This window comes from Coturnix japonica (assembly GCF_001577835.2).
Source record: "Coturnix japonica isolate 7356 chromosome 15 unlocalized genomic scaffold, Coturnix japonica 2.1 chr15random728, whole genome shotgun sequence".
Lineage (NCBI taxonomy): Eukaryota > Metazoa > Chordata > Aves > Galliformes > Phasianidae > Coturnix > Coturnix japonica.
Genome location: NW_015439709.1, coordinates 8,685 through 20,811, shown reverse-complemented (window position 1 = coordinate 20,811; position 12,127 = coordinate 8,685). Strand labels below are relative to the sequence as shown.

The window sequence follows — 12,127 nt, the reverse complement described above, 5'->3', positions numbered from 1 at the left end:
ATGAGCTGGAACTCAAGCCTTATTCCCAAGCCTTCCCATTTCAGACCTCTGTTCTTTGGATCATACTATAAGGTCTCCAGCAGAACCTAAAGTTCAAATTAAACTGAAGTGATGTGGGATTGTTCTTTTGTTTCATTTATTTCTTTTTGATTGAATTAGGAAATTATAGCAGAGGCTTCTCTGGGTCTCCATTCTAGCACTGGGATCATTTTTCACCTATCATCTAATCAGATTTCCCTGGTCTCAGCCCCTGCACGTTGCCTCATCTCAGTCACTGTTTACACTGTCCAAGAAGCTCTGGACTTTCTTTAACACCCCCTTCACACCATTTTCTTGAAGCAGTGATAGTTCTTTCTTTTCCATTTCTTCTCCCCTGGTCCCTCCGCCTCTGCTTGCACATCTTTTCTCCAATTTCAGAGGTGGTGCAACAGCTCAGAGAACACCAGAATGTGGTAAAATCTCTTTCTTTAGAATGGTTTCCTGCATTTCTGCTGACAAGAACAGGCTGAGCCCATCCTTTACAGATTGACAACACACTCCCTCGTTGTGGAGGAGGACAACCGAGGGACACTTCCAGAGTTCCATTTCCTCTGCCATTTCTTTCTTTTTTGTCTGCAAGGCTTAGGACAAAATGGATGATGTGGTGTAAATTCACAGCTCCCACACGGTGAGACTCAACTTCCTTCTTATCTCTTACACCACACTTGCCATTTTGCTACAAGAGTCCAAAAAAAACAACATTCTTTTGTTGAGATTCTACATCAAGAAGATGGCAGAGGAAATTGAATTATTATTATGAATGGACAGATGACACTGTGGTCTGGGGAGGGGCATCAGTGTGAGAGTTCAGGTGAGGATCAGTATCCATCTGTAAGGGAGAAACTGAGATGGTCGGGAAAGTGGCTGCACTGCTCATAACAGTGAGAAGAGCATGCTCAGGATACTCTGGGCGCAGGTTATGGAACCATGGCCTTGTGGATTCCGTTCTCTCTTAGGGCTAAACTCCTGCACCCTTCTAAACCAAACACTACAATGTACGCAGCCCAAGACGCACTTTAGCTGAAGTTCTCAACAGTATTGGCTTAAGAATACTGCACAGCAGGAATAATGGCTGATGGTTCCTTCAATAAGTATTCAGACATCTCAAGAGGACTTTTAGATAAGGTCTCCTACTTTAGTAATGGTATATTTCACTAATCTCTCTCCTTTTCTCTTTCAGATGATTTCTGTGTTTATACAAGTATTGGACATGATGCCTTCAGGTCAGTACAGGTTTTCTGAGCGATTTGTTTGTGTCGTAAATATTTATCTGGGGGCTTTTAAATCTTGCTGGCTTTACAGCAGATAAACAACCATTTTTTTTCCAACCTCTTACGACTTTCTGGACAAGGACCAAAGCTTTAAAGCTTTTATTCCTCACTTGCTGGCTGCTCTCTGTTGAACTGCACCAGTGTTGGGGGCTCCTCCAACAAACTGTCTGCCTTCTTTGTGATTCAGACAGTAATCTACTTTGTAGAGAATGAGCTACAGCTAAGACAGTCACAGCACAGACATTTCACTGGATTTCCAATCTAACCTGGTAGAGTTTGAGATCTCATAGCTTATTCCCGCAGCCACTGCTTCCCCACTTGCTTCAAACAATGAAGAGTACTTTGGATGGGGCCAGTCCCAGTCGGATGTCACCAACCTGACCTCCATCAGCTCTTGGCCCTGTTTCTTACCTTGGCTCCAATGTCCCAAGGGCTACTTCCCACAGCTGATGAGGTTGCTTCTTCTGTGACTCAGCCTCCAGGCCAGCAAAACAGCACTGGAGCTGCAGTGGATGGGTGCAATGGCGAGCAAGTGGTGTGGGACAGAGTGAACCAGCCCTTTGGGTGTGGTTGGCTGGGATTTGCAGATACCCACAGGAGGTAACAGCCTGCCTTCTCGCCACATGCAGCACTGTAATACACGGCTGTTGTTTCATCTGCTAGATGCAAGACTTCCTTTGAAGATAGCACACAGACAGAGCTTTGTTCCAGGATGGGGCAATCCTCCTCCTTATTCTACTACACTTAAGGATGGAAGGTGTATCAACAGGGTAACAGAAGATTAGAGAGTTGCGCAGACTCAAAATATCAAAACACAGGAAAGAAGAATCAGCTATCTGCTGCCCTGTTGTAGAAAAAAGGGCAAAGGGCTCCAGAAGAAGCTCTTTCAGGTTGCTCAAGAAAAGACCCATTTCCTTGTGGATGACCTGATGGCTCTTATGTTAGAATTCACAGATTTTTTGAGTCCCCATTGTTCCCTGAACCCAATCCCCTTCCATGCTTTTATATTTAGCATGCCACTGAAAACACCCCTCGAGATGTCAACGCGACAGGCCCTTCCTCATCCCACTCACGAGTTAAAATTTTTTTCCTCATCAGATGATGAACGTCACACCAATCATCAACCTGACCATTGTTGCAACTATTTTTTGTAATTACATTATATTCTCATTTTACTATTGAGTATGTCTTTTCTTCCCGCGCTCTCAGCATACACTCTCAGAAGAATCCTGCACTCCATTAGAGGGCACCTTCAGACCTCGGTGAGATTCAAATTTATTGGAACTTCCTGAGTTTCACTTTGTACCCATTGGCCCCTTGTCTGTCAGCAGGCAGCTGCAAAAATAGCCTGGCCCCACTCCTTTATCATCGCCCTTTTACCACACTGATAAGCGTTGCTCTTGCTCCCCTCTCCAGCCTTCTCTTCTTGGCTGTCCGAACCTTGCCCCAGTTCTCTCCGCCTTTCCAGCACCACTGGTGACGTCTCCAGCCCCCAACAGCCTTTGTATCCTCCTCTTCTGGGCCTGTTCTGCAAAGCACTTCCTCGTCTTCCTTGAATCCGGGAAGCACTGAATTGGACCCGGTACTTCAGATGCGGCCCCACAAGGCGCAGAGCTAGAGGTGAGGAACCCTCGCACCATCTTCATTGGCCACCACTTCTTTTAAGCAACCCCAGGGCACTGCGGCTTTCCTGGGCCCGGCGGCACCGCTGCTGGCTCACGCTGGGCTTTTTCGGCCGATCAGGACCTGCAGGTCCATCTCAGCGGGCATGGACGAGACTGAGGGAACCTTGAAATGAAACTCCGGATTTGACAGGGTTGGGGTGGCGGCGAGGGGAGGCTCCAGCTGCGGGGGCCATGGGGGACGTTGGGCCAGAGCGCGGGGAGCAGTCATCCTCAAAGCGGCGGCCGTCCTGCTGGGATGAACGAATAGCCCGCAGCGCGCAGACATAAATGGGCGGGACGAGGAAGTGGACTGCGGGGTTTTATCCGAGGACCTGGGGTGCTGCAACGGAAGTGATACGGGTGCTCCAGAAGTGATATGGGTTTTTGCTCACGGAAGTGATGTGAGGCAATCCCGGGACTGGTGAGGTGGGGCGTTCCCGAAGATGACACAGCTCCATTGCTGTGCTGCACAACACAACCTCTTTCACACTTCACACCCGGTCTGCGGAGATGCGCGCCCATGGCGGCCCCACTGCCAGCCCTCCGTGTGCTGCCCACCAGCTCCACTGCCCTGCACGCCCCTCGGGCTCTGTGCAGCCTGACCCCTCAGCTTCAGCTGGAGGGTGTAAATTCAGCCCAGGACTATGGGGCAAACAGAAATAGTTCTACACAGGCAGCAGATGGTGAACCCCTGTGGGAATCAAATGTTGTTTCTGCATTTTGAATAAGACAAGAATATTTTATTTCAAGGTCTCATTATATTCATTATATAAGTGAAGGAATATGTAGTTATTAGGTAGAAGTCATAGGTAGAAAGACTGCAGCTCCTGTCTGTCCAGCTGTCTGAAATAGGACTACTGATTTTTGTTGCTGGACAAATAAGACCTGAGTAATAGAGGATCCAAAGAGGAGAAGTTAAAATAATTAACAATATGCCTGTATAAAGCAGCAGCAATGTATGTTTCAGTGTTTTGCTGTATGCATTGTAAAAATATATAAGTCGTAACATACCTAAGGATGTGCCTGAAGAGATAACGGGAAGGACTGAAATCACACACACACACACACACACAACCCCCACCCCCTTCCCATACACCCCTCCCACCCCCTGAGTATGTCATGATTTGTATGTTTTTACAGTATAGACAACAAAGGTCTTACTCAGGTCTTATTTGTTCAGCACCAAAAATCAGTAGTTCTGTTTCAGACAGCTGGACAAACAGGACCTGCAGTCTTTGTACCTATGACTTCTACCTAATAAATACAACTTGCTTCACTTATATAATTGTCATGGTTTTAATGAAAATCTACCTGTGTCAGTGACGGGATGGGGGTAGGGGGGCGCGGACCCCACAGGGGCCCTAGGCCGAAAGGAAAAGTTAATTAGGAAAAGAAAACAGTGGCAACGATCTAAGGAGGCACACTTATTTACTAAATACTATATCGAAATACAGAAGAACAGAATATAATACAATATAAATGAAAATTGAGCTAACGAATCAAGCAAAATAGGAGAGAGAATGAGTCCTGAAACCGAGTGGCCTAATGTGAATCTAGGTGAAACAGTGAAGGCTCCCATACACTCCCCTGAATGCCAGAACTCGAAAGACGTCAGTCTAGCCTGGGAGAGAGATAATATAGTGTCCAGGTCCCGTGATCCATATGTGACCGTGTTGTTCTCTGGGAGATGTAGTCTTCTTCTGTAAGTTGCAGATTCAGTAAAATTATTCATGCTTTATATGATGTTATGATGTGGAATACTGATAGTTAAATTACAAAATTATTAAACCATGACAATAATGAGACCTTGAAAAAAAAATATTGTTACCTTATTCTAAATGCAGAAACAACATTTGATTCCCACACTGGCCAAGTGCACTGGGGCAAATTAGGACAGTATAGGGTATGGACCTGGGCTCTCCATGGTGACACACAGAAGGGCCTGAAAGTGCCCTTATGCAAGCCATGCCCTCCGCAAGAAGTACTGCCTCCCTGCTTCACTGTCCCTCTGCATTCCCTGCCTCCCCATCTCCCTGCCCTGACGCACAGAGGCCAGAGGAGGGAGTGATGACGTGCATTGATTACCTGAAGTCTCTCCGTGCTTTCTCTTCCTTGGGAAGTGACAGAAGCGGAAGAATTGTGTGCAGCTGCCTGTTCCTGGATGGCCGTCTGTGGCCGTGAGAATCTTGTGCACCTTCATCCACAGACATAGCTGTGTGGCTGAAAGTCTCAAAGCAGAGACAATGGAGACCACGAGCAGCTCCAGATTCTCTATCTTTGTGATGTCTTTGTTAGGAAAAATTATTTCTGTGCCTGTATCTTTGGACGACATGGTGCTGGACCTGAAGGTGAAGCTATTTGCACTGGATAGCTATTTCTACCCTTCTCGATCAAGACTGATTCATGGTGGCCAGTGGCTGATGAATGAACAAACTCTGAGACATTACAACATTACCTCCAACAGCATCGTACACCATTTTCTTAGGTGTAAGTACCAGCCCAGAGGAGGGGAGTGGCCATGGGAGCAGGCTGGCCTCTGGCTGCCAAGGGGAAGGGGCAAGAGGACCGTCAGCCAGGGAGCCTTGTGCCTTGGGAGGGAAGAACTGGGAGGTGCGGGCAGAAAGGGAAATTGACGTGGGGGAATGCTTCCCCTGATGGGACTGGGATCCTTAGCTCTCCTCTGCTGTGTTTTGCTGTTGCAGTGTGAGGTGGTGGTTCAGCTGCATTAGAAGGCAAGGAAGATGTCTCAGGTACGATCACAGTCCTCACTGGCACTCTTGTGGAGGGAGGGGATCCGCATGGGTGCTGAGTGTGTGTCTGATTCATACATGGAAGCTGTGGTAAATCTGGGAGCATGCGGTGGTGCACCTGTGTGATATGTAGCTTGTGGGATGGGGAAGACTGGGTGAAGTTAGGATGGCTGCAATTTGCTTGGAAAAGTCCCATTTGATCGAGTCCAACCATCCACCTAACACTGCAAATCCACCTTTAGACTTAGTCCTTCAGGGCCACAGCCACACGTCCCTTAAATACCTGCAGGGACTGGGACTCCACCACCTCCCTGGGCCGCCTGTCCCAATGCCTGGCCACCCCTTCTGGGAACAAATTCTTCCTGACATTCAGCCTGAACTTCCCCAGTGCCACCTCACTTCCTGTTACTTGTCACCAGGGGAAGAGACCAACACCTTCCTCAGCAGCATTCTCCTTGCAGTGAGTTGTAGAGACAATGACCATCTTCTTTTCCCAGCTACAGATGATCACGAAGCAGAGCTGGATTTCTGGACTGCTTAATCAGGAAATGCGTCAGAGATAGAAATGCAGGGTGCTTCAGCAGATGCCGCCTCAACTATAGATACAAAGAGCCAACTGGCAGGCATCACCTCAACAAGTGTAGAGGTAAGGTCTGGTGGGGTGCCCGAGGCCTGGGACAGAGGGAGGAGTGTGACAGGACTGGGCACTGGTTAAGACTGGGCACCTTGATCCTGCAGCCATATCCACAGGGATCTGTCCTGCAGCTGGGTTGTTCTCTGCTACCTCTAGGTGACCTCTCCTTATGCCCTCTTTGCCTTAGTCATTAATAGTAAGACTTGTTACTCCCTGGGCACATATCCTATTGCACTTGTAGATAGATGGGGTACAGAATAAGCCCTGCATAATCCACAAAGAGGTGATTTTGGGCTTGCTCCAAAAGAAGGATGCTTACAAGTCCATGTGGCCAGATGGACTGCACCCTGCAGTGCTGAGGGAGTTGGTGGATGTGGTTGCCAAGCCACTCTCCATCATCCCTTGGTAGTCCTGGCTAACCAGAAATGTCCCAGGGACTGGCAAATGTGANGCTGCAAATACAACCCTGCATCTCTACCTGATCCCAGATGACATCTCTGTGAGGCAGGTAAGGTGGAGGGAGATTGACCAGTTGAGAGGGAGGCATCTGGGGTGGCTGCAGTTGCAGAGAATGGATTTGTTAAGAAGAGAGCCCTCTCAGTTTTGCTCTGGTTTTTCCTGCCTCCAGGAATCTCTCTGAGTTTTTGGATGGGACAGCATATCCCAGCATGAGCAAAGGATGCTCTGCAACATGGAACAGAGCACATGTCAGACATGCTGGCTGCTGCCACGCACAGTAATAGATGACTGCATAGCAGATTCTCTCCTGTTGCTTGCAGCCCTTCCCCTCTGACAGCACTGCCTGTAATGCACATTCAGGGCTCTGTCCTGATCAGGTTGTTCTCTTCTTGACTTTCCAAGGGCATTGAATGCTACCTCCAGCTCCAGCTCTCTTTTCAACTCTCAAAAGCGATCCTTGATGTTTACAGGCCATTGAAAGACAAGAGATGAGTTGGAACTCAAGGCTTATTCCCAAGCCTCCTCCATTCACACGTCTGTTCTTTGGATACAGATATAAGGTCTCCAGCAAACCTAAAGTAAAGATTAAACCTGAAGTAAGTGGGATTGTTCCCTTTTTATTTATGCATGAGTGAGTGTGTGAGTGAAAGAGAAAATACCAGAGCTTCTCTGGGTCTCCAGTTCAGCATTGGGATCGTTTCCCTATTACCTAATCAGAATTTCCCTTGTCTCAGCCCCTTCACATTGCCTCATCTCATCACTGTACACTTCCAAGAGGCTCTGTCTTTTCTTTAACCCCACTTTACATTGTTAAAAGCAGTGAATAGTTCTTTCCTTTGCCTTTTCTTCTCCAGGATAAACAAACCCTGTTCCTCTGCCTCTGCTTCCACATCATATTCTCCAAATTGCAGTGGTGGAGAAAAAGCCCAGGCTGAGCCCATCTAGAGATGACAATATATTCCCTCTTTGTGAAGGAGGGGAGACAAGAGTATCCAGACTTCCATTCCGCTGCCACTTTCTTCTTTTTTTTTGCATGACCAGGACACATGGGATGATGTGTGTCAATTCACAGCTCCACAGGATAAGATTCAACTTCCTTCTTATCTCTACAGCCACACTTGCCATTTTGCTACAAGAGTCCCGAGGAACAACAGTTCTTTGTTGAGATCTACATCAAGAAGATGGCAGAGGAAACTGAATTATTTATTAGGGATGGACAGAATGACACTGTGCTCTGGGAGTCATCACTGAGATCAGGTAGGATCAGATCCATCTGTAAGGAGAATTGAGATGACGGGACAGTGAGCTGCACTGCTCATAAAAGTGAGCAGAGATGCTCAGATACTCTGAGCGCAGAATATGGAATTGTGCCTTGGGATCCCTTCCATCTTTGGCTAATCCTGCACCCCTACAATAACACCTACAAATGAACATAGCCCAGGACGCACTTAGCTGAGTTCTCAACAGATGGGCAAGAAATACTATAAGCAGGAAATAATGTCTGATGGTTCTTTGCAAGATCAGACATCTCAAAAGGACTTTTAGAAAGGGTCTCCACTTTAGTAATGGTATATTTCATCATCTCCCTCCTTTCTCTTTCAGGTGATTTCAGTCTTTCTAGAAATGTCTCCAATATTCCTTCAGGTCAGTACAGGCTTTCAGAGCTGCCATTTGTTGTGTCTGAATATTTATTTGGGCTTTTAAATCTTGTGGCTTACAGCAGATAACCAAGCATCTTTTTTCCAAACCTTATGACTCTTTCCGGACACACATACCCCCCCCAAAAAAAAACCTTTAAAGATTTTATTCCCTCATTTCTGGCTGCTTGCTCTGTGAACTGGCACAGTGCTTGGGACCCTCCAAACTGTTTTGCCTTCTTTGATATCAGAAATACTGTATTTCTAGAGAATAAGCTACAGCTATGTCAGATCACAGGACAGAAATATTTCACTGGATTTCAAATAACTGGTAGAGTTGGAGCATCTCATAGCTTATCACAGAGCCACTGCTTCCCACTTGCTTCAAATAATGAAGGAGTACTGGAAGGAACAGTCCCTAGGCTGTCACCAACCTGAACTCCATCAGCTCTGGCCCTGTTCTTACCTTGGCTCCAGTGCTTTAAAAGCTGATGAGATTGTTTTCTTCTGGTGACTCAGCCTCCAGGCCAGCAAGCAGCACTGCTAGTGCAGTGGATGGAATGGGAGCACATGACTGTGGGATATAGTGAATAGCCCTTGGATGTATTGACTAGGATGCAGAGCAGAAAACAGCCTGCCTTGCCACACGCAGCACTGTAACACAGGCTTTGGTATCTGCTAGGTGCAGCCTTCCTGAAGAAGCACAAGACAGAGCTTTGTTCCAGGATGGGGCAGATCTCCTCCATTCTACTAAATTTAAGGGTTGAAGATGTAATCAACAGTGACGAAGAAGAGGAAGTACAAGCTGAAAATACAAAACAAAAGAAGAATCAATTTCTGCTGGACCTAGTTGAGAAAAAAGGGCACAGGGCCCAAGAGAAGCTCTATCAGATCCTCCAGAAAAAAGACCCATTCCTTGTTGATGACCTGGATAGTAGCTAAAACTAGGAAAGCAGACAGCTTTTGTTCCCATTCCCAGATTTTGAGAGTGACAGGAGAGTCAGGCAAAAGGAGGGATTTGTCAATGCCTGAATCCTGAACTTTTCATGCAAAATCCATGACACATTGCAATGCCAAACTCTTCTGAGCCACCAACTGCCAGGCCTCCTTCCGTTACCTGACATGCTCACTTGCAGTGGACAGTCAGTCACCTCTGAGAAGCTGCTGCAACAACAAACCTTTGTCCCTAATCGAGCGCCCACGTTGTGAAGCCATCTGCCTTCTGAGATCACAGGGCCTCTGCATCTCCAGATGCTCCAGGCAGCTGCTGGTCGAGGAGCTCTCATCACAACAGGTACCTCAACACCACAACAGGTGGGGGTTGGAGGGGACCTCTGGAAATCACACAGTCCAACCCTTCTTAAAGCAGTTCCCTACAGTATGTTACCCAGGAAAGTGTACAGGCAGGGTCTGAGTACGTCCACAGACTTTACAGCCTCTCTGGACAACTTGTTCTAATGCTGTAACCCTCACAGTTAAAATTTTTCCTCATCAGTTGAGATCATCGCACCATCCATCAACCTGACCATTGTTTTCAACTATTTTTTGTAATTACATTATATTCCACTTACTATGAGTATGTCTTTTTCTTCCACGCGTCTTCTGCGTTTCTTCCAGAATAATACTGCACTCATAGAGGGCCACCTTCAGTACCGCAGTGAGATTCAATTTATGGAACTTCCTGAGTTCCAATTTGGACCTATTGGCCCTTTTCCTGTCAGCAGGCAACTGCAAAAATAGCCTGGCCCCATCCACTTTATCCTTGCCCTTTACATACTGATAAGCGTTGCTCTGCTCCCCTCTCAGCCTTCTCTTCTGCTGTCCGAACAGCCCCAAGGCTTTCAGCCTTTCACCACCACTGCGATGCTCCAGCCCCCAACAGCCTTTGTATTCCTCTGCTGGGCTGTCTGCAGCACTTCCCTGTCTGCCTTGAACCAGGGAGCCCCGAATTGGACTCGGTACTTCAGATGTAGTCCCCAAAGCGCAGAGCAGAGGTGAGACCCTCTCACCATCTTCTGGCCACACTCTTTGTAAGACACTCCAGGGCACTGCTGGCTTTCCTGGCCACCAGGGCACGCTGCTGGCTCACGTTGGGCTGTCGGCCATCAGGACCTGCAGGTCCATCTCAGCGGGCTGACGAGATCGAGGGAACCTGACACGAACCTGGATTTGACAGCGGTGGGGTGGGGGCGAGGGGAGGCTCCCAGCTGGGAGGGGCCATGGGGGACGGTGGGCAGAGCGCGGGGCATCACCTCGAAGCGGCGGCCGTCCTGCTGGATGAACGAAGAGCCCGCAGCGCTCAGACATAAATGGGCGGGACGAAGGAAGTGGACGCGGGGTTTTATCCGAGGGACATGGGGTGCTCACGGAAGTGATATGGGTTGCTCACGGAAGTGATGGGGGCAATCCCGGAGGTGAGGTGGGGCGTTCCCGGAAGATGACACAGCTCCATTGCTGTGCTCACAACACAAACCCTCTTCACACCCGGTCTGCGGAGATGCGCGCCCATGGCGGCCCCACTGCCAGCCCTCCGTGTGCTGCCCACCAGCTCCACTGCCCTGCACGCCCCTCGGGCTCTGTGCAGCCTGACCCCTCAGCTTCAGCTGGAGGGTGGAAATTCAGCCCAGGACTATGGGGCAAACAGAAATAGTTCTACACAGGCAGCAGATGGTGAACCCCACACCTTGTTTTTCTCTCCTAATTACATCTGTGTTGGGTTACCACTGCCTTTCACACTCATCATACAACACTGATATTGTGTAGGATGTCAACTGCCCTCTCATGCAGCTTTACTTATACGTGTCCCATGGTCCTGGGCTGAATTTCCACACACACCCCCAGCTGCAGGAGGGGAGGACCAGCTCCTGACTGGCTGCCAGGCATGGGACAACTCCCCTTGCTGCAGCTGAGCCCGTTTTGAAGGTGAGATGCTCTCTGCTCACAGACCCACATGGCCAGCAGCAGGAGGGATCAAACCCTGTGGCCCTGCTGTGCCTGCAGCCCCCAGCATGGGACATGGATGGATCAGGGCCAAGACGTGTGTCCCTGTGTTTCTCTGCCCAAGCGCACTGGGGCAAATTAGGACAGTATGGGGTATGGACCTGGGCTCTCCATGGTGACACACAGAAGGGCCTGAAGGAGTCCTAATGAAAGCCATGCCCTCCAGAAGAAGAGCTGCCTCCCTGCTTCACTGTCCCCCTGCATTCCCTGCCCCCCCATCTCCCTGCCCTGACGCACAGAGGCCAGAGGAGGGAGTGATGACGAGCACTGTTTCCCTGAAGTCTCTCCGTGCTTTCATTTTCTCGGGAAGTGACATATGCGGAAGAATTGTGGGCAGCCGCCTGTTCCTGGATGGCCGTCTGTGGCCGTGAGAATCTTATGCACCTTCATCCACAGACATAGCTGTGTCTCAGGTGGCTGAAAGACCCAAAGCAGAGACAATGGAGCCCACGAGCAGCTCCACATTCCCCATCTCTGTGAAGTCTTTCTCAAGAAAAATGATTTCTGTGCCTGTATCTTTGGACGACACGGTGCTGGACCTGAAGGTGAAGCTATTTGCACTGGATAGCTATTTCTACCCTTCTCAGTCACGACTGATTCACGGTGGCCAGGAGCTGATGAATGAACAAACTCTGAGACATTACAACATTACCTCCAACAGCAGCGTACACCA

General features: G+C 48.6%; 2 protein-coding genes and 1 long non-coding RNA gene across 8 annotated transcripts in view; 2 read left to right on the top strand and 1 right to left on the bottom strand.

Annotated features, from left to right (window-relative positions):
* LOC107306910 overlaps positions 1 to 12,119 on the bottom strand; it is an 18,184-nt gene extending 6,065 nt beyond the window's left edge. The window contains exon 1 of the long non-coding RNA XR_001552299.2: positions 10,707 to 12,119. This is a non-coding gene — a long non-coding RNA (uncharacterized LOC107306910). The remainder of the gene's footprint in view (positions 1 to 10,706) is intronic.
* LOC107306906 (NACHT, LRR and PYD domains-containing protein 1a-like) overlaps positions 6,049 to 12,127 on the top strand; it is a 14,373-nt gene continuing 8,294 nt past the window's right edge. The window contains exon 1 of one of the 3 annotated variants that reach the window (XM_032441616.1): positions 6,049 to 6,370. In XM_032441616.1, the coding sequence (XP_032297507.1) occupies positions 6,290 to 6,370 (81 nt within the window). In that variant the 5' untranslated portion in view covers positions 6,049 to 6,289. The remainder of the gene's footprint in view (positions 6,371 to 12,127) is intronic. The other 2 variants (XM_032441617.1, XM_032441618.1) reach the window with 2 other exon arrangements.
* LOC107306909 (caspase recruitment domain-containing protein 8-like) lies at positions 6,811 to 10,024 on the top strand. 4 transcript variants are annotated; one of them, XR_004305757.1, is made up of 5 exons: positions 6,811 to 6,866; positions 7,288 to 7,413; positions 7,859 to 8,074; positions 8,420 to 8,461; positions 9,137 to 10,024. XR_004305757.1 is itself a non-coding variant. In XM_015850323.2 (5 exons), the coding sequence occupies exons 2-5, from the start codon at positions 7,306 to 7,308 to the stop codon at positions 9,394 to 9,396; spliced, it is 555 nt and encodes a 184-aa protein (XP_015705809.1). In that variant the 5' UTR covers positions 6,813 to 6,866; positions 7,220 to 7,305; the 3' UTR covers positions 9,397 to 10,024. The 4 variants fall into 4 exon arrangements, 3 of the variants coding, with proteins under 3 accessions (XP_015705809.1, XP_015705810.1, XP_015705808.1); XM_015850323.2 differs by having other exon boundaries at positions 6,813 to 6,866; positions 7,220 to 7,413; positions 7,930 to 8,074; XM_015850324.2 differs by lacking the exon at positions 6,811 to 6,866 and adding an exon at positions 6,900 to 7,065 and having other exon boundaries at positions 7,220 to 7,413; positions 7,930 to 8,074.

Excerpts from the sequence above, each read along its gene's own strand:
- LOC107306909 (XM_015850323.2), top strand. The coding sequence starts at position 7,306 with ATGAGTTGGAACTCAAGGCTTATTCCCAAGCCTCCTCCATTCACACGT. Across the intron at positions 7,414-7,929 it reads AAGTAAAGATTAAACCTGAA|CCACACTTGCCATTTTGCTA; the intron begins GTAAGTGGGATT and ends TTATCTCTACAG. Across the intron at positions 8,462-9,136 it reads TGTCTCCAATATTCCTTCAG|GTGCAGCCTTCCTGAAGAAG; the intron begins GTCAGTACAGGC and ends GGTATCTGCTAG.